General features: G+C 43.0%; 1 protein-coding gene across 1 annotated transcript in view; it reads left to right on the top strand.

Moving 5' to 3' along the window:
* WNK3 (WNK lysine deficient protein kinase 3) overlaps positions 1 to 21698 on the top strand; it is a 255126-nt gene that overhangs the window by 171818 nt on the left and 61610 nt on the right. Inside the window, exons 15-17 of the mRNA XM_082264431.1 lie at positions 11381 to 11524; positions 16879 to 16933; positions 18973 to 19086. Of these exons, the coding sequence (XP_082120557.1) occupies positions 11381 to 11524; positions 16879 to 16933; positions 18973 to 19086 (313 nt within the window). The remainder of the gene's footprint in view (positions 1 to 11380; positions 11525 to 16878; positions 16934 to 18972; positions 19087 to 21698) is intronic.

Genomic DNA, 21698 nt, shown 5'->3' with positions numbered 1-21698 from the left:
AGCTTCAGAAAAGGTTCCTGTACTACTTCCAGATGACTTCTGAATTATGTTCTATACTTTTATCAAAGTAGTACTCAAGTTGCCTGGCAAAGTTGCACAACTTTCAGGTCATGGCAGTGTAAACAGTCTAATGCTGATCATACGAATATAGATTTTCGTTTGGAAATATTCGTTGTAACAACATTTTTTTTTTTTTTCAAATATTGTATTTTATTTTGAAAGGAGAAACGGAAGGCAAGACAACCAAAATGTACATATGTCAATAAAGCTCAACAAAAAATCAGTACAAAGACAATAAGATCTGAGCATCGAAATAAGATACTGGGACCAGTAGCATTCCAGAGCTAATCGTGGCTAACCATGCCAGCCCTGCAAACAGGGGAAGGTCCACTCAGTCCCACAGTCCCACCAGTGGCTAAACACAAGACATAAGATATTGACAGCCCGTAACTGAAAAAGAGAGCCCTCCCGACCGTTCCCCCCAATCTGGAACCCTAGGTGGAAAAGGAATAGAGCAAGAGAGAAAAGGTGGGGGTTGGTCGCCGAACAGAGTGAGCGGCTAAGGACAGGGATAGCGAAGAAAAATAACAACATTTTTTAATTTTCTCATCGTTAGTGAGGTCAAATCAGTCTGTTTTCGACTGCAGTGATGGGAAAATACGAAAGGGCAGGAAGGAAAACTTTTCTTGGTCAACTAATTTTCGGGCAGCGTATGTGGTTATCGCTCAGGAATTGCATTAGTATTAAAATTGAATGTTAAAAGCAAAAGACACTTTTTGAATGTCATTTATCCATTCATCAAATATTCAAAGAATTTTTGTACGAATGTTCTACAGATCCACTACGTCTAAAAGAGGCCTTACAGTAAGACCCCGTTCACACTGGGGCGACGCTACTTGCCGGGGCGACCTCGGAGCGGCCGGCACGGACTTCATATCATTGAAGTCAATGCAGGTCGCTCCAGGTCGCCCCAAAGAAGCTCCGGACCCTCTTTCTAAGTCAGAGCGACTTGTGTCGCTCCTATTAGAACGGGTCCACAGCTACTCTATGGCAGGCGACCAGGTCGCCTGACAGGTCGCCCCAGTGTGAACGGAGTCTAAAGGTGTAACTCAACATACATAATTAAACAGTACCAGTAATGGCATAACATAGTCTAATTTACAAACAAATCAAGAAAAAATACAAACAGAACTTCAGCCATACACAGCCTCTACATGAATAGAAAATTGTTCGATACGCTAAATCGTTCGACTTTAGAAACCTTAGTGGGCTAGCTTTATAATCAAAATGAAAAGTTTTGTGGCAAATAATGAACTGCCATGTAGGATTTTTTTGAGCCAAAACAATCTTTTCTAAACATTAGTAGTGGAATCTATCGAACACCGTTTGAAAAAAATCTACAGCGCATGCCCTTGTTAAAATATAACCCCTGATCGTGTAATCGATCGAAAGATGTACCGTTTGTTAGTGATCGATAATATATTGATAATTATCGAAACAATGATGGCGTTATCACAAGCGTGTTCAACAAATTGTTTCAATAGTTTTGTTTTTTCAACAAAGAAAGAATTACAAAATAAAGAACCAACTACAATTCTCATTGTTCACATCCAATACATTCTGGGATATTGTCAAGAGAACTGGAACAGAAATTCTTTGTGGGAATATTTATCCATCAAAAAGTTGTGAACATAAGAGCACACAATATGCAGCATTGTTGATAAATAAAAAGGGGAAAAGGAGGAGAAAAGAGAGAGTCCTGTCCATCCAGAAGCTCCCCACCGATCACATATCCGATTTCTATTAGACATTTAGAATTCGTAAATAAGTGAGTCGGGGCTTGCATACCTTTTTTTTAGAAAGTTTTTTTATCCCGCAAGACGCTCTAAATTTTTTTTCAATAGGCTTAATCCAAGTCAACTTGCGCTTCAGCAGGGCCAAGTCTACTACAGGACTCTTACAAGGCATTGTAAAAGCTATCTTGGCTGCTAAAAATATGAAGTAAATTAGGATTTGCGTATACACAGTAACATAGTAGTTAGGGTTGAATAAAGACAATAGTCCATCCAGTTCAACCTGTGTCGGCGTGCGTGGACGTATTCATTTCCCATACCCCCGGAATGTTTTTATCCCTGAGATGTACGTCCAAGAGTCTTTTAAAAGTAGCCATACTCCCTGCAGTAACTACCATTTGTGGTAGAAAATTCCACAGTCTTGTAGCCCTTACTGTAAAAAACCCCCTGCGTAGTCTGAGGTTAAATCGCTTCTCCTCTAAACTCATTGTATGTCCTTGTGTCATCATACATTCTTTGCGACTGAATAGTTTTTTTTCTATGTTGATATCACCATTGAGGTATTTATAAATTGCTATCATGTCCCCTCTCAGGAGTCTCTGCTCCAGAGAGAATAAATCAAGCGCTTGTAAGCGCTCTTCATAATTTAGGTCCTCCAATCCCCTAATCAGTTTGGTTGCCCTTTTCTGGACTCTTTCCAGCTCCAACACATCCCTTCTGAAGACTGGCGACCAGAACTGGACAGAATACTCCAGATGTCTTAGGATGTCACTGACCGTTTTTCTGTCCATGTATTGATAGCTTTACATCTGCCTCTCCTCTTCCCCCAAGCACAAAGACCATGAAACACCTGAAAACAGTGCTCTAAGAAGTTACATCCAAAGAGGGCACCACCGAGTAGGAGGCCATAGAGGATTCCAGCCAATGGATTCCAGATCTTCTGAATTTTTTGAGGGCATGCTCTGCCTTCCTATATTATTTTAAAGTTAGGCAATTTTGCATTTATCATACGAAAGACTTGTGGAGGAGAATAGTGGGTTTGTTTTTTTTCCAGGCAAGCAAAATTAGCCTGCCTTTGCTTGAAAAAAATATCAGCCGGTACATGATGTGTATGGACCAAAGTGGCCAAATTGTTTAGAAGACCAAGGAGGCTGACTTCGGTTGTTCAAAGTCTGGAAAAACCAAGATTATTTTCTAATGCATTATATATCTCATCCCAGAAGGTGAGGATTAGGGGGACAGGTCCAGAAAACATGGTAAAGTGTAGCTGGAGATATTGCACATCTCAAACATTGAGTATCTGGAAGGAGACCCAAACAATGTATCTACAATTGTCTGACAGTTAATGCAAATGATGAATAAATGTAAATTGGATACATTTGTTTGCTGTGCTAATTATATCCGCAAACCAGGTATCTTTCACCACCTCCCAGCTATCCTTGGGAAAGTCTGGTATGAACTTCAAATATTTTGTATAAGAGAGCGTGTTTGGTTGTGATCCTGCAGCATTTGGTAGATGGTGGTCAATTCCAGCCTATTTTTAGCTTTGCACATTTGTGCAGGTCCTTTGCCTGTACAGAAATTGCTTATTCAGATTTCACTGCACACTGTGAGCGTCTCACTCTGTGCATTAGGAGCTGCATTAAGTCTGATAGAGCCCACCTCTTTTCCTGGATAGAGGATGTGTAGCATCATCTAGCAGTTTCCTCCCCAGCCTTAGGCCTCTTACACACGGCCGCTCTGTTTTTTTTGTCCGCTGCGGCACTTTTTTTTTTTTTAAACGGACACGAATGACACTTGTGTCATGCGGTCCGTATGTCCACATATCATCCCATCCGTTTTCAGATGATATACGGACATAATGTTAGTCTATGGGGATTGCGGATGTCAGAGGATGACACCGCTGACATCCAATTTTGCATCAGTTCCGTTTTTTTAACGGAGGAAAAATAGGGTTCTGTTCCGTTCCCAAAAACGGAACAGAACTGAAAGGACACAAATCGGATGTCAGCGCAATCCCATTGACAAGCATTACGTCCGTATATCACCCGCAAACGGATGGGGTGATATACAGACATACGGAACGTCCATGTGAAAGAGCCCTTACTCTCCCTGGCCCAACATTCATTGGAATTTATTTCTTTCAAAAACACCTACTACTGGTGTACCATATTGCTGAAACTGGAGTTAGTCTTTAAAGGAAAAAAAGATCAACAGGAACACACATCCTAGATTCAGCATACAGTCAAGTTTAGACGTTTCAGTCTTCCGTAATATCCAATGACAAGGGCCTCAGCAGGGAGAAAACATATCGGGCCGAGTTGCTGTGAGTTTCAAGTTGCGTAGAGCAATTGTGAGAGTCAGACCATGAACAAGGTCCGAAAGATCATTGATGTTTTATGAATTCTGATGGTGTTAAGTCTACTCCTAAAATCTTGGACAGCTAAAAAGACAAACAAACAGACCAATAACTGTATTGAGCCTGAACATTTGCTTAAAGCAATACTGTCTCTATTTTTTATTTTTAAATAAAATAGAGGTCTTACCTGCACCACCAGCAGTATTGCCCAGAAAGCACCTTCTGCTCTACTGGCAGTCCCCAACTGGTGCTGCCACCTTCTCCCTGCTTTAAGGGCCTCCTTATCAAGCTGGGTGGTACGGAGGCACTCATGCATACATGTTTTTGAGCCCGGCTGTGTGCATCCATAGACACTCAGCTTAGGTAAGCCACACCCCTGATCCTTCACAGGTTTGACTGACAGCAGCTGAAGCCTGTGTCTCCTGTGTGACCGGAAAGTAATGCAGCTGAGACAGCGTTGGAGTGGTGACATGGAACCAGGTAAGTATTTAGGGGCGGAGGTGGCTAGGACACGTGTTTTAGACACATCATGAGACAACCAGATTTCTAAAAAATAAAATAATTTGGTTAGGAAGGGTAGAAGCCAGAAGAGTACAAGGTAGGCCAAAAAGATGGAAACCATTGCTATAAAATGTAAATTAATCGCCAGAACAGCCTTCAGACACAAACTGGGGACAGAACTCTTTGAAGGCAATGCACATCATTGCTGGGAATAGATTTTGACTCCATGGCAGCTAATTGAAGAAAAAAATGTTATAAAAAAGCAGCAGTTCTATAGAAGAGTGATAGCAATGGACACAAGGAAGGCAGGACAATGTCCTCATTTTGGTGAAAATCCGACACCACCTTCAGAAGAAACAAGGGGCACAGACTGAAAACTGCCTTATCCTTGTGTAGAGCCAAAGAAGGAGACTTGCAAGATAAAAATGCCAGCTCTGATTTCTGCCTGGTGGAAGTTATGGGGAAAAAAAGACAACTTTTTGAGAGAGTAAGTAGTGGAATATCCCAAATACTTTCAAAGGGAGGCTTCTGGAGAACCAAATTCAAGTCCCATGGTGGGGTGGTAACCAGGAATGCACAGGAGGCACCAGATGACGAACTCCTTGAATAGAGGTGCGAAGCAGGTAACGCGAGGATGAGAAACAACCTGATTGCTCGCAGTCCCAGGACATTGATGGGCAAGTAAGCCGCCTCTGAATTCCAATGGCCTTGTGGCGACCCAAAACCAAGGACTCCTTCCCAACTGGTCAGGCTGGCATCTGTTGTGACTGCCATCCAGTGGAGGGGAAGAAAGGCGTTCCCGGTATGCGTGGCAGGGGGCTTGAGCCGCCAGGCCCTGGTCAACCGGTCTAGACAAATCCAGTTTTCCAGGGAGGCATTTGATTAGTTTCAGAAAAAATATAAATAAAAAACTGAGAAGCTAGGGTGGTATTCTCAAGCCAGACTGGGTAGGTCGGCGAGAGTACAGTCGGGTACGTACCACACGGTCAATTGGGACCGGGAACCCAGCGCAACCTGAGATATGGGGACAAAAAAGGGTTTGGAGGTGGAGGGACAAGAATTTCCCTCCGTGAATGGTTGCAATGAGGGGCTCACAGGGATATAGGTGCAGACAAAAAAGCTTTATTGGTGAAGATATACACACATGAAAAATATATACAAGCAATTCTAATCAGTAAAAGAGGTGTGGAAGCTCATCAGGTGAACTGATTGACTCCGTGGACCCCTAGGGGGTCAGGATGGTACAGACAGCAATAAAACACATTGAGGTCCCCACCCACCCAATCCCAGTAAGGCACTGTTGTTGACGGGCTTAGTGTGATTAGTCGAGGATGCACGACCTTGAAATCACTCTGAAAGCCCGAGCAACAGTGCTGTGGCCAGGAGGGAACTATAGTAAGCCCGTAGAGGGAAAGTACATAGGGATGCCGATTAAGTGTGGAATGGCAACTGAAAAAAATACTAAATATATTAATATGACGTAGTGTCATGAAGTATCGTCAGTGCATCACAAAAATAGGACAAAATAAAGCATCATTGTCTCATGTAGTAACAAACAACACGGGCCTACTCCCTATGATGTAAGTCTCATTTCCTGGCTGTGAGCCTCCAAGGAAACCTTGCCCCACTGGGCAGTGCACGGAATAGTAGTGCTTGGAGGGATCGTGGCTTAACCAGCCGTTTTGCTTAATCAGCAAATAACAATAAGGTGGGATGTGTTGGGGGGATCCGGGCTTAACCAGCCAATTTGCTAAAACAGCAGTATGGGTGAATGTTTGTCTCCTAAAAGAGATCTCCCGTGTATGTAGAGGAAGGACTATAAATTAGTCCCAAATGGTGGCTGATCGCCAGAGATGCTTGTTCGCTGGCTGGCTGATCCAAAACTTGGCAGTACTGGGACGGCTCAAAAGTCTAAAGTCTGCATGAGAGAAGTCCCGGTCAGACCATTGGCTGGAGCTGCTAAGGGTATCGGGGATGAGGTGTAGCGACCATGCTTAACTGGTGATCCAAAGTTGGATGTGTATTATATGAAGTGTTGGTCTTACCAGATATCACCCGTACTCATCCGAGATTACAAGGATGGAGGTAGCGTGCTCCGCACTTAGGTCACAGTCAGGGCTGGCAAAAGCAGATGAAGGATTATTCGGCTGTCCGATGGGTTTGTAACTGCCAGTGGCGTTGTAGCCTCCACCATCAAGGAAGCTGCAGGGGCAGACTCAATTCCGTGTCCGGGTGCAGTCCCGGTGCTGTTTCCGGGTCGCGGTGGATGTGTTCAGCCAGTCAGGTGCGATCTCCTACGGGGACGAAGGGTGGGCGGGGCGTCAACGTGTGATGTTGACGCGTTTCGCGTGCTTACGCACGCTTCCTCAGGATGTCATCACGTTCTCCGGGGTTCGTTTATATAGGCTGTAACCATGGTGACAGCAATCAGCAATTAAATGTTCCCGGGAATGTTTAGACTGAGGCCATCTGGTGGTATAAATGTGGTACTTCCACCACGTTACCACAGCGGTACAATCTGGTATTTGTTCCCGATGTCGGTCAGATTTGACCATATAAAAGACCTGGCGGTGAAGGGTAATAAAAGTCCAGTGCAGGGGAGGGGGCGGGGGGGACAAGTCCATCTCACAAAACACAGTGCCGGGGTCTATGTAGCTTATACTCTTGCTTAGCAATGACCAAGTCAATAAATAACCATATAGTGTATAAAATAAGTAGAAAAATAAACACTAAGGTAGATACATATTCCCACTTAGAATTGGCATAAGCTGGGGTACAACTCTAATGCAGAGCATGGTCATCATGGCAGAAAGTAGTATTCTGAATACAGCCAGATGGCCTAAACCGTGCTAATAGTTGAGTAAAGGGTGTACTGTCCTATAATGAGTATACTCAAGATGGCGGAAAAAATATACAAATGATGAAAATAATGATACGATTTTGAACACGGCCCCTGACTAACGGGGGACAGGGGGCAAACAACTCCTGAAGTGGAGGAGATTTAACCATAGCTATTACAGGTCCTATAACCTAATAATGAGGATAAAGAGGGTAGGGGCTATGTTTAGGGGTCCAGGAAGACCTTAAGGCTTAGTTCCTTGTTGAGCCCATATGGTGTAAGTGTGGAAAGCTGGAAAATCCAGGCTTTTTCAGCCCGAAGGAGTGCTTTGTCAAAGTCACCCCTGCGGGGTGAAATGTTGAGGGCCCAGAACCCCTTGACTCTCAGGCCCCTGGGGTTACCTCCGTGATATTCATTGAAATGCTCTGCAAGTGGGGTGTCCTCCTTCAGCCTTATGCTTTTTAAATGTTCCCCTATTCTGATTCTCAGAGTCCTTTTTGTCTTGCCTATGTAGTGTTTGCCACATGGGCAAGTAATCTGGTATAGGAGTTTAGATGTACTGCAATTAATGAAGGAGGTTATCCTGAATTCTTTCTTGCCAGTTGAGTCAAAGAAGACTGAGCTTTTTTCCACATATTTGCATATGTGGCAGTGTCCACATGGATACATACCCTTAAATTTGGGTAGGTCTGACAGCCAGTTACCATGAGATTGAGTTTTAGTGAATTCTGAGTGCACCAGGTGATCACTTAGGTTCTTGGCTCTCCTGGCCACCAGAAGTGGTCTTGGGCCCACGATTTTCTTCAATCTTTCAGTGTTTTGTAACACGTGCCAATGTCGTTCTAGGATACTACGTACTTCACCCCATTGGGTACCAAATTTGGTGATTAGTCTCGGTGGTGTCATTGTTTGGTCATTAATCTTGGGATTAGGTGTAAGGAGTTGGTCACGTGTTCTTTGACCGGCTTGTCTTTTGGCTCTGCGAAGAATGCGGTGGGAATATCCTCGTTCTCTAAATCGTTGGTAAAGTTTTTTGGCCTCTTTAATGTATCCACTGTATTTGGTACAATTGCGTTTAAGTCTTATGAACTGACCAACTGGAATGCCCCTCTTCAGAGCAGTGGGGTGTAGGCTATCAGCTCTAAGGAGGGTATTGGCAGCCGTTTGTTTCCTAAATGTGGAAGTGACTAGTCTCCCATTCTCCAGATTTATTTTTAGGTCAAGAAATGAGATACATTCCTTATTCCAGGTGTAGGTGAGGTGGATATTCCGGGGATTATTATTGAGTTCGGTCAAAAACTCTTGGAGCTGATTTATTGTGCCGTTCCAGACCAGCAACACATCGTCTATGTACCTAAGCCATGTGAGTGCATGGCTCTGGTACATAGACGAGGCGTATACTGTCTCTTCCTCCCACAGTCCCAGATGCAGGCAGGCATAGGAGGGGGCCCAAGGTGCCCCCATAGCTGTGCCTCTGATTTGCTGATAGTATTTGCCCGCAAACTGAAAGAAATTGTGGGACAGGGCAAAATCCAAGACGTCCACAAGAAATTCATTTTGTGCTGCACACATGGGGAACTTTTTCTCAAGGAAGTGATAGGTGGCTAGTATGCCCCAGGCGTTGGGGATGGAGGTGTAAAGAGATTCCACGTCTATTCCTACCAAAATCACTTCCCCTTCAAAGTGTAAGTCCCGGATTTTATTCAAAACGTCACCCGTGTCCCTGACATAGGAGGGTAAGTCACAGACTAGCTCTTTGATGAGAGAGTCAAGAAATTTCCCCACTTTCTCCAGGGGACCCCCTACTGCTGAGACTATGGGTCTCCCAGGGGGGTCCCGTAGGTTCTTATGTATTTTCAGGATTATATAGAAAGTGGGGGTATTGTAGTCAGTCACCTTCAGGAATTTTAGCTCCTTATTCGTGATAAGGCATGCTTCTCTGGCAAATTTGAGTTTTTCATTCAGTTTAGCCTGGACTTTAGGGAAGGGGGTCTCTTTAAGTTTATTATAGGTGGATTGGTCTGAGAGAAGTCTATTTGCTTCCATTTCATAAGAAGCCTCAGAGAGCAGAACTACATTGCCGCCCTTGTCACTCTTTTTGATCACTAGCCCCTTGGCCTCTTTAAGTTCTTTTAGGGCTGTTCTCTCGTCACAAGTTAGATTGTCAGGTGGCGACCATTCCCAACAGATCTTTTTGAGGTCTTCTTCAACAAGGGTGGCAAAGACATTTAGCCACTTGTTGTTTCTAAACTTGGGCATTGTAGTAGATCGTATACGGATGTTCGCCTTTCTAAGGTCAGGGGAAATGTCCAGGGGTTCGTCATCACTGGAATCATTTTCATCAAGTAATGATGTAAGAATTTCTATGGCCTCCTGGTCATTCGATTGTAACCCCTGTTGGTCACCATCAGTGGTCATATCAGTAGCGTGAAGTAGTCTGTAGTAAATTTTTCTTAGGAAGAGACAGAGATCTTTGTATACCTCAAAGTGATCCATATTGTTCACTGGTGAGAAGGAGAGTCCCTTCTCCAATAGATCAATGTGTCTCTGATCCACAGGGAAGTCAGACAGGTTGATCACTTTTTGGTCCTTTGAGTCCGAGGGGGGAGCTAGAGCGAGGGCAGGGGTTGGATTTAAACTCAAATTTGAATTTAAAGAAGTTACAACGGGAACCAGCATGTTATTTTGTTGACTTATCTCCGCTTCCCGGATCGTGTTCTCCGTTCTCCCATCTCCACTCTTTCTCCTCCGCTTGCCTCTCCTCTTCCTCTTCCTCTTCCCCCTGCCTTTTTGGATGTCTTCTTTAGGATACCTTTTATGGTCGCAGGGGGATTGTCGAAATCTCCCTGAGTGTCTTGTCCTAAAAAAGTCACTGACCTCTCATCGTCATCACTTCCCGAGAAGGTCGAATCGTTCCAAGATCTGTTCCTTTGTGTGCTACCTCTTCTACGTGACCTACCTCTCCTAGAGGTGAGATCAAAAATTTCCCCAGTTTCCCAATCTCCTAAGTCCCTCTGAAATTTGGATTGCTTGGTGCTGCGTAGATTTTTTTGTACCTTCTCGAGTTTCATTTGGACAGGTCATCCAGGGGAATAGAGGACCCTGAGGAACCCGCCACCTCCAAAAGGCATCAGCACCTGAGATTCCATATGCAACCTGTCCAGGGGAGGCACTGCTGAAGAGTAAGGAGCGGAGCAACAAATCCACCTCCTAGGTCACCAGCAGAAGAGATGGAGGTACCCCAGAATGGACTCACCTCTTGATAAATGGCCAAAACTGCCTGCTGCTGAAATATTCAGCACACAACACTTCTGACGTGTCCGATCATGGGTCTCCTTGCTGAATACTGATTCTACCTGCAGGCTGCTACTTTTCTAATGTGTCTTCTTTAAAATGCTTCATATAGAAGTAAACTTTTTTTTTTTTTATTATTATTGCTAGCAGGTGTTGGATTTTGTGTATGCACTGCTCCCAGCTTCATAAAATAGAAAATAGACACAACTTTAAGCTTTCCAAATGAGTTCAAGAAATGCCCTCTAAGATTTGTGAAGCTTCAGCTCTGAACCCTTCCACTTACTGGGTACAGCCAAAATATGGAATGCAGTGTTGAGTGCAAATGGCAAAAGGTTTTTCGGTGACCGCTCTTTAATCTGATCTGATTCTCCTGATATTTATTTTTATAGGAAGATAATATAATACTTACTGGGTTGATGGTTATTGGTTTTGTATTTTTTTGTTTATTTGTGTTTGGTTGTAATGTGATAAAATAATGCAAAAAAAAAAAAAAAAAAACGGAAGTATACACTTTCTACTGTAATAAAACTGAAGCTCAATTTCCTAATTTAAATGTTGACTTTGTATGCTCAGCTTGTATTTACTTTTAAACAGGTTGAAGATGACTTTGTGCTAGAAGCAGAAAAGGATAAATTTGTGGAGGAACTGAAGCTAATTGTTACCCAGGCCCAGGAGATCCTGCGCACCATTCCGGCTGCGGAGAGAAGCGATTCCACCTCAACCGAATCTGGCAGCCAGGTAACTGAGTTTTAATAAAACTTCTTAGTTTTTAGGTGTTTAAAGGTCAAGTCCACCTTTTTGAAAAAATAAAAAAAAATAATTGCACATTTATGCACAAAAAAAAATGTGCACTTTTTTTTTTTTTTTTTTACATGAGTCTGCTGTGTCTGCATATACACACACCCTCCAGCACCTCTAAAAGCTGGAGGAAGTGACAATGAGCTACGTAGGTGCTCATCGGTGTCCTTGCAGTACATTAAGAACTACAAGCCGACTGCCGCAGTGGCAGACATGACTGGTAGTTTCTTCATTCACAGATTATTCTGAATGAATGATTCAGATGTGATGTGCAAGCTGATTTTAAAATGTGACAGTGGCTGGGGGGGTGGGGGGGGGGTTGGCTGCGTGAATATGTTACACCCTAAATACAGGTGTAACATGTTTAAAAGGTTAACTTATCCTTTAAAGAGTAAATGCATCTTAGCATATTTAATGTTCATAAGAATATATAGCATGTTATAACTTTACCTTTTTCTCCTTTGGATTTTTTCCCCTGTGCGCTTTTCAAGGATTCTTAGTGGTTATTTCAGATTACATTTTGCCTTAAGATCCTCATCAGCCTTGAAATGTAAACTAAATAGAACTACTGAGAATACATTTTTTTTTTTTTTTTTTAGCACAGTACTTTGCATACAGGCAAATGTAAAAGAAACCCATGTAAACACACTTGCTACCAGGCCACAATCCTGCAGGGGTGAGGCAAGCAGCTAGGGCATCTTGAGGGATGGCAGCAGGCAGGCGGTACTGCAGGCTATGGGCTTCTCCTTAGGCTTTCCTTGTATTCAAGTGGAAATGAAGCCTTCGCCCATGCTCCTACCTATCCTGCTTACCCTGTGTAAAAAAAAATAAATAAATAAATAACTGTATACTTACCATATTTTTTATATAAATAAAATGTATTGCAAAAGTACATTTATTCTGTAAATAGAATTGCAGCACTTTTTTTTTTTTTTTGTGTACTTTCTAGCTCGCTAAATGTAAATTTTCTGTGTCTGCCATTATTATACCCCTGTCCCTAAACTGCTGGTATAACTGGATTGAACTAAATACATTCTCAACCCTTTTTCCACCAGAGGTCATTATTGCCTAAATGCGTAGGCCGAATTTAGCAACATCAGCATGTATCGCTAGAGACTCTTTTCACACTGGGGCACTTTTGCCATGCTAAAATGCACCTTTCCAGCACAACAAAAGCGCATTAAAATTGTTCAGCTTTAAATTCTATGTAAATGTTCCACATCGCTGCTCTGCTTTTTAAAAAGTCCTGCATGTTGTATCTTTGGTGCGCTTTTCAAAAGCACACCAAAAACGCATCTTCCATTATAATTCAATGGGAACGCACAAAAAACACATCAAAAATGCACCCGTGGTGAATTTTTGTATTTTCTGAGTCATACACTTTAATACCAAAGTATTATCCCAGTCTTGGTTCATAGCTATAACAGCTTCTGGGAAGGCTGTCCACAAGGTTTATGGGTGCGTCTATGGGAATTTTTGACCATTCTTCCAGAAATTCGCTCATCTATGTCTTTATGGACCTTGTTTGTGCACTGTTGCACAGTCAAGTTGGAACAGGAAAGGGCCATCCCCAAACTGTTCCCACAAAGTTGGGAGCATGACTCCTTTAGAGTTCCCTCCACTGGAACTAAGGGGCCAAGCCCAACCTCTGAAGAAAAACCCCACACCATAATCCCCTCTCCACAAAATGTTTTGGACCAGCGCACAAAGCAGCGGCCATAAATACGTGGCGGAACTTGACTGGCTTGCACAGCGTCCTGACCTTAACCCGATAGAACACCTTTGGGATGAATTAGAGTGGAGACTGCCAGCCAGGCCTTCTCATCCATAGCAGTGCTTGACCTCACAAATGTGCTTCTGGAAGAATGGTCAACCATTCCCATAGACACACTCCTAAACCTTGTGGACAGCCTTTCCAGAAGATTTGAAGCTGTTAAAGCTGCAAAGGGTGGGCCAATTCAATATTGAATCCTACTACCTAAGACTGGGATGCCAATAAAGATCATGTGCGTGTAAGGCAGGCGTCCCAATGCCTTTGGTAATCTAGTGTACGTCCAAGTTTCACAGGTGCATGCTGGAATTCAGGAATCCAGGAAATTAATTAAAAATGCTTACCGCATTTTTTGACTCACCAGTGTGAAAGGGCCCTAACTTGGCTATAACTAATGTGCATACCTATATATTTTTTATAGCTTTATTAAAAATCCTACCTAAGCTGGCAAGTATATGTTTAACACTGGTATTACATTTGACAATTACAGTATTAAACAGATGCACACAGCCTTCTTCAGGCTGGGGTCTGACAGGTAGCAATCGTGTCTTAGGGTTACCGTAGCTAAAAAAAAAAAAGCAGACCATACAATACAATCTTCGTACAATTAACTTTCCATATGGGCACCTACCTACTCTAACCAATCAATTTATATCCATTCTGAAAGGCCCTTGCACTGCAGAGTTTTTGGTAGATCTAAAGGAAATTGTACAGTCATTGTAAGGTGTGTGTTGAGCTTTAGCGATGTCACTATAGCACACAGTAGGGACTGGTGAAAGCTGTGGGGGACCTGGAATCTGACACTCCTGAATGTGTTAGAGTCTGAAGGTACTTCAGGTGTCAGTTTCTCCTATTTGCAACAGAGATCAGTGGTGTGGACAGCTGGAGAAGTGAGTATCTGGTCTCTTCTTTGCAGAGGCATATTTTATTCATATAGTTATTTTAGTGACTGAGTTGTACTAAGGGAAATCTGCTACTGTGTCAAAAAAATGCTGGCTGCTTATTTGGTATGATGATCTAGTGGCTTCAAAACTGAGTCTCAGATTCAAAACAAGTATGCAGTTTAGAGGATCTTGTTTCATTCTTGAACTCACTTGCTCCATGTTAGTGGCTCAAAGTACTTAGTGTTACTAAAGTAAAAAAAAAATAATAATTTCAATTAAAATAACAAACATTTTATACTCCCCTGCTCTGTGTAGTGGTATTGCACAGGACGGCCCCACTCCTCCTCTTCTTGGGTCCCCCGGCAGCTCTTCTGGCTTCTCCTCTTCGTGTGTCCCCATAGCAAGCTGTTTGCTATGGAGGCACATAGTGTCTGCGCGCTCCCAAGCTGTGTGTCTGACTACGTCCCACTCCCACTTCCTCCTCACTGCATTTGATTGACAGCAGCCGGGGCCAAACTTGCAAAGCAGGACCTAGCCCAGCTCCCCGTCTCCTCCTCCGTTACATTTGATTGACAGCAGCAAGAGCCAATGGCTCCAGCTACTGCTTAAGAGCCAGGTTCACACTACTGCGACCAGAAAGTCGCCTCATAAGGGGCGACTTGTTAGCGCGACTTTCAGTGCGAATTAGCGCGACTTGTATGATAGACGACTTTGTACGACTTTGTATTTGGCCAATCAGAATATGATGTGTTGTCATTTACTCATTGCCCACCAAAAAAAAGTTGTTAAAAATTGTCGTTTTTGATAGAGACCCAATTATTGAAAAAATTATAAAAAAAAAAAAAATGAGATTTCTTTGGATTTAGTGTCTGGGGGGTCTAAAAAGTGTACCTGTGAAGTTTCAGCTCTGTAGCATGTCCAGAACCAGAAACAAAAGATAATTTTTCTTAGAATTTTTATTAGCGCAGGGATGGGGTTCCGCTCCTGTCACACCTGGGCGTTTTTTGTTTCAGGCGTTTTTTGGGCATCTTTGGAGGCAGGCATGGCACCTGAACTTCTGTATAGGGGTGTATATATATATATATATATATATATATATATATGTGTGAAAGGAGCGGAAACCTATCCCTGCGCTACTGAAATTATTTGCAGGGATGGTGTTACTCTCCTTTCACACCTATATGTGTGTGTGTGTATATATATATATATATATATATATATAATATACCCCTATACAGAAGTTCAGATGTCATGCCTGCCTCCAAAGACGCCCAAAAAATGCCCAATAAACGCCTGAAACAAAAACGCCCAGGTGTAAAAGGAGCGGAGCCCCATCCCTGCTCTACTAATAATTCTAAGAAAAATGATCTTTTTCTTATGGCGGTCACCCTGACATAGCAGTCAGTCAGTTCACCCTTAACTACACTACGGTCACCCTGACACTTAACACTTTCCCTACAGAAACTAGATAATCGAATTTAACAATAGTGGTATATAGTACCCTAACTACACTGCATATCCCTTTCCTCACACTGTGTCCACCAGTGGCACATATCAGTGTCCACCAGTGCCAGTGCCACGTATCAGTGTCCACCAGTGCCACAAATCAGTGTCCACCAGTGCCACGTATCAGTGCCACAAATCAGTGTCCACCAGTGCCACGTATCAGTGCCACGAATCAGTGTCCACCAGTGCCACATATCAGTTCCACGAATCAGTGTCCATCAGTGCCACATATCAGTGCCACGAATCAGTGTCCACCAGTGCCACGAATCAGTGTCCACCAGTGCCACGAATCAGTGTCCACCAGTGCCACATATCAGTGCCACGAATCAGTGTCCACCATTGCCACGAATCAGTGTCCACCAGTGCCACTCATCTGTGTCCACCAGTGCCACTCACACAGACCAGGCAGAGATAATGGTATATAGGAACTGTAGGCATGGCTGCAATGTGGGGAATGCCTGGTTAATTTTCCTTCTTCTTCCTGGAAAGTCGGATCACAAGTCGCTTCAAATAAGATAAGGATCCGACTTGGAGGCGACTCCCATTGAAGTCTATTGGCACAAGTCGGATACAAGTCGCCTCAAAGTAGTACAGGACCCTTTTCTTAAGTCGGAGCAACTTCAGTAGTGCCAATTAAGACGGCTCTCATTCATTTACATTGCATTTGTTATGTCAAGCGACTTGAGGGCACAAAAGTCGCCTGACAAGTCGCGGCAGTGTGAATGGAGTCTAAGTGCTGTGTGAAGGAAAGGGGAGAAGAGATGCAGCTGTGCACACTGCTTGATCTATTCTCCCCTCTTTTTCACACAGGGAAGGCTGGGGGGGGGGATGAGAAGTAGAAAAAGTTTTTAACTTTAATGCAGGGAATGAAAGTTTTTAGCTTTTAGTATCACTTTTTAAGCCAGAGACAGATAACTAGATTATTCAGATGGAAGTCTGCATAGAAACTCTCTTGAAATAAGGAGATAAATGCCATAAATACTAAATTGCTGAAAGTTTGGATACAAAGTTACTATTGCAAAATCCTTTTGGTTTATTTTTCATAAAGGTGGTATTTTTTATTTTTCTTCTTATTACAGTTTGGATTAAATAAATGTTGCCTGCCTTATTAACTTCTCACTTTCTTCATTCAGGCAGGGTCATCTGAACATGCTCAAATAGCTGTTCAAGCCTCTGCACAGTCAGGAGGTAAGTCACTTTACTTTCCTAGCCCCGGTTCACACTTCTGCGACTTGTCATGCCACTTAAAGAGGTTGTAAACCCACATACTGTATATATATTTTTTTTCTTCTTCACCCTGAAAGAGAAACACATAATGAGCTAGTATGCATTGCATACTAGCTCATTATGAAATACTTACCTTAGAACGAGCCCCAGCCGTGCCGCCTGCTTACCTCTATGACGGGCGACATGTGCAGTCGCCTGTCTTCCGGGATCACGGCATCCGGCCATTTGATTGGCCGGAGCCGCGGTGACGTCACTCCCGCGCACGCGCGCGGGAGCCGACGGTCACGGCACGGGACTCTGAAGGAACTGCACGAGCGGTTCCTTCAGAGCGCATGCGCCAGTGATGTCACTGGCTGCATGTAAGGTAAATATCTCCTAAACGGTACATGTTCAGGAGATATTTACAGTACCTATAGGCTTACCTATAGGTATAACTTGCAGAGGAGGGTTTACTTCCTCTTTAAGAGTTCAAATCACATGACGTGCTGCGCCCCCCCCCCCCCCTTCCCGGCATGTTCTAATCAGGTCGGCTCAAGTTGCTCCGACTTAGAAAAAGGTTCCTGCACTACTTTGGGGTCACTTCAATATGACTTGCATTGACTTCTGTTAACCACTTGCTGATTGCCTGCCGCATATATACTGCGGCAGGCTGGCTCGGCTGAGTGAATCGACGTAGGGGTACGTCGGTTCGGGGGAGTGTTGCTGGAGGGCGACCGCACGCCACTGCCCCCACTAGGCAGCCGGGATGCCGATCCACGGTACCGGCGGCCGTGATTGCCACCGGGTACCCGCGATTGCTCCCTGCTGAGAGAGGAGGATGGTTAGCTGTTTTTAAACACAGCTGACCGTTCTCTCTGAAGTGATCACAGAGCGCCTGTGATCCTTCTATATAGGATCACAGGTCTCTATGATCATTTCACAAGTCCACCCCCCCCCCCCCCACAGTTAGAAAACACTCCCCCTAGGCTCACAATTGACCCTTTGATCATCCCTAGGTTAACCCCTTCCCTGCCAGTGTCATTACAGTAACGGTGCATATTTTTAGCACTGATTACTGTAGTAATGTCACTGGTCCCCCCAAAACTCTCAAAAATGTCAGGGGTCCAATCTGTCTGCCGCAATTTTGCAGTCCTGCTAAAAATCGCTGTTCGCTGCCATATAAACAAAAATATAAAGAAAAATGACAAATCTTTTCCCTAGTTTGTAAACGCAATAACTTTTGCGCAAACCAATCAAAATACGCTTATAGTGATGATTTTTATTTTTTTTTACCAAAAATATGTAGCAAAATACAAATTGGCCTGAAAGGATGAAAAATTTAGATTTTTTTTTTTAATTTTTAAATTTTTTCGGGGAATGTTATATAGCATGTGTTAAATATATATATATATATATATATATAATATATATTTTTTTTTTTTCAGAATTGTTGCTCTTTTTTTGTTTATAGCACAAAAAATAAAAATCGCACAGGTGATCAAATACCACCAAAAGAAAGTTCTTTGGTTTGTGGAGAAAAAAGGACATCAATTTTATTTCGGTACAGCGTGGCACGACGAGTTTTCTGTTAAAGTAACGCAGTGCCAAATCGAACAAATGGTCTGGTAATTAAGGAGGCAAATCCTTAAGGTCCAGAACTGGTTAAAGAAGACGTATGCATGGCGCGATGAAGTCGCGCAGGAATGTCGGCTTTAAAGTTGGGTTAGGTTGTACCTTAACCTACATTCACATGGCAGTTTATTATCAGAGGCAGGCACGGGCAGTATTTGATTCCTGCCAGCGGTTGGAAATGCGGCTTGCGCGAACTGTGTGTGAACAGCTGTCAGCGATGGTTATCTGATTTGTACTCTGTACAAATCTATGGCTGGTGCCGTTGCTGTTGGCATTTTGCCACTCATCTAAACCATAACGTGCAAATAGAGCCTCACGCCAACCCTAATGTAGCCAGTATGCATCCAAAGTCAGCAATTCTGTGATGTTTTTTTTCTTTTTCCCCATAGGGGAGTCAGTACTGCAGTCCTCACCAGTTGGTCGGTGGAGATTTTTCATTAACCAAACAATTCGAAATCGGGAAGCTCAGACTACAGTTACTAAAGTTCCTCAACAAGCTACAGGTGCGTGTGTATGCATGTGTGTGTATAATCTCTATCCAGACATGAATACATTTGTTGGTAATTTTACATACAGCTCATTGAAACAGTGCTGCATTCCTTCTGACTCTCATATATGCTTAAATGCTTTTGGCAAGTCAGAGTAAAACTAGATATTATTGCTCTTTTTCTACATAGATATTCCAAAATGGCATGCTCATATGTGTTGGTATCCCTAGAAAAGATTATAAATCACAACATTTTTAAATTGTTTTCCATAATTGGAATCACATGTCCTCCATCTTGTAATCAGTCAACCTATGTAAATGGGGTTTCTGTGTACCACACTAACCAGATAAAATAAAGGAGATAGTTGTCTGAGGAGATCAGATAGAAAATTAAAGAGGCGCCAAAGGTAAAGGCTAGAAGACCATCTCCAAATAGATTGATAAATTTAGAAGTTAAGTGATATTAAAAAACAAACCTGTTCTACTTACCTTCTCTGTGCAGCTCCGATCCTCCTCTTTCGGGTTCTTCGCCAGCGCTTTTGGCTCCTCCCCCTTTAGCAGGGCCCCAGAGAAAGCCGCTTGCCCTGGGGGCACTGCTGTGTGCTTGGTCCTGAGCCTTTGCTTTATCTCCATAAGGACCCCCGCGCATTCTGCTCATTGGCTCACTGGCTGTGATTGACAGTAGTGGGAGCCAATGGGCTCCCGCTGCTGTCTCAGCCAATAAGGAGGGAGAGTCCCCATGCAGCTGAGGCTATCGCTGGATCGGAGGGGGCTCAGGGGAGGATTGGGGTGGCTGGAGGGATCGGCTGCACACCGAAGGTTTTTTACCTTTATGCATGGAATGCATGAAGGTAAAAAACCTTTAGCCTTTAGAACCACTTTAAGGTCCATGGGAGTGAACAGATAATGTGAATAGATAAAAGCCAGGGAAAGCTTCCACAGAAATGCAATTTGAACTCCAATACATGTCTGATAGCACCATCTGTCGCTTTTTTAGCAACAGTGGGTTCAAACGAAGAATAACCAGAAGAATTGCACTGTTGAAGGACGAACTTAATTTTTGTCCATGCCATTTTCATTTGTTTTACTCTTTAAATATTATGTTGAATCAAGAATTGAAAGCAAGTGGAGATTTTTTTATTTTATTTAAATGTGTGATAAACAATGATAGATGCCAAATACTTTGGTCAGTTTCAATGTTTTCAGGGCAAATTGTAGGTGTTTTTTTTTCATGCAAATATACCAACAAACTTGTCTGTGTGTGTACAGACTATAAGAAAATTAGAAGAAAAGTTCAGTATGAGGAACGATCGTCGATTATCTGATCGTTAGTATAGTGCTTTTGACAGCCGATTGCGACCATTCGAACTAAAACGAAGGTGCAAGCTTTAAAAATGTTATCTTACTTGAGCACAACGTCCAATTTTGGCTCAATGTGTACAGTAATCAAATGAAAATCATCAAATCTAAATAAAACACGCATGATCAGAACCAAAGAACAACCCAAAAGAAGGTGGCAACAAACAGAGAAATCATACACAAGAAAGAACGTTTGCCTTTGAGAATTTAGAAGTTAACACTATATGACAATTTTACAAGTCAATATTATTGTCGGTTGCATCATGATATGCACCGTCATAGAAAATCGGAAAACTGTCCGATTTTCTCATCTGTTATGAAAAGTATATGGATTCTGTTAATGCTAACCTTTTATAGCAAGTTTCTGGGCTGTCAGTTTCATCTTCTGGCTTTGTTACTCTTTCGGATTCTGTCCCAGTAATGCAGTGAGCGTGATCCAATCCTAAAACTGCATTAGGTTGGGAAGATGCGGAATGGGGATGACTGCCCCAGAAATGGCGGATTCTAATACAAGATGTCAACCGCAGCATTGTTTGGGTTTTATCTGGTTCATGTGAAAGGCTGGGAGTCAAAAATAGAAGCGGTTTCAAGCATTGTGGAAGATGTAATGTAATGAAAATGTATTAAGGCTCAGTCATGGTTTGCTTGGCAAAATCTTTAATAGTTATATTGATTTCTAGGATTCCCAGGTTCAACTGTAAGTGGTATCCCTGTGACCTGTTGGTTTTTAAATGTTTTTTTTTCCTGATGTAAAGTGGAATTAAACTTCCAAATTAAGAAGTAAGAAAAAAAAGGCCACAGGGAGCTTTATACCATGATGTACTAGTATGCACTGCATATTAGCACTCTATGGCAGACTTTCCTGCAAAGCGATCCACTCCAGTTGTGCAGTGTAAGTGCTCTCTGCTGTCATGGGCGCGTTCATCTCCTCATATACAGGTTCAGACTCTTCACCACTTGATTGGCTAAACCTATATGATGTCACTCCAGCGCCTGCACATGGGAGTCGCATCATCACGGGACACAGCGATGACGTAAATATATGCTGAACCGTGCGCATGTGTACAGGAATGCTGACAGGCAGGCCTGAAGCAGGTATGACAGAAGGAACCAATAGGGTCTCTTCTGTCATTAAAATTCTATTTAAAGAGGAGTTTCACACTGTCTCCTATGTAAAAATTAAGTCAGCAGCTACAAAAACTGTAGCTGCTGACTTAATAAACAGCCACTAACCTGTCCCACAATCCAGCGGTGTGCTAGGCCCAGCTG

Source organism: Pelophylax lessonae (genome assembly GCF_965119305.1).
Source record: "Pelophylax lessonae genome assembly, chromosome: 7".
Lineage (NCBI taxonomy): Eukaryota > Metazoa > Chordata > Amphibia > Anura > Ranidae > Pelophylax > Pelophylax lessonae.
The sequence above is the reverse complement of the archived record's forward strand: the minus strand, read 5'-3'. Positions and strand labels throughout refer to the sequence as shown.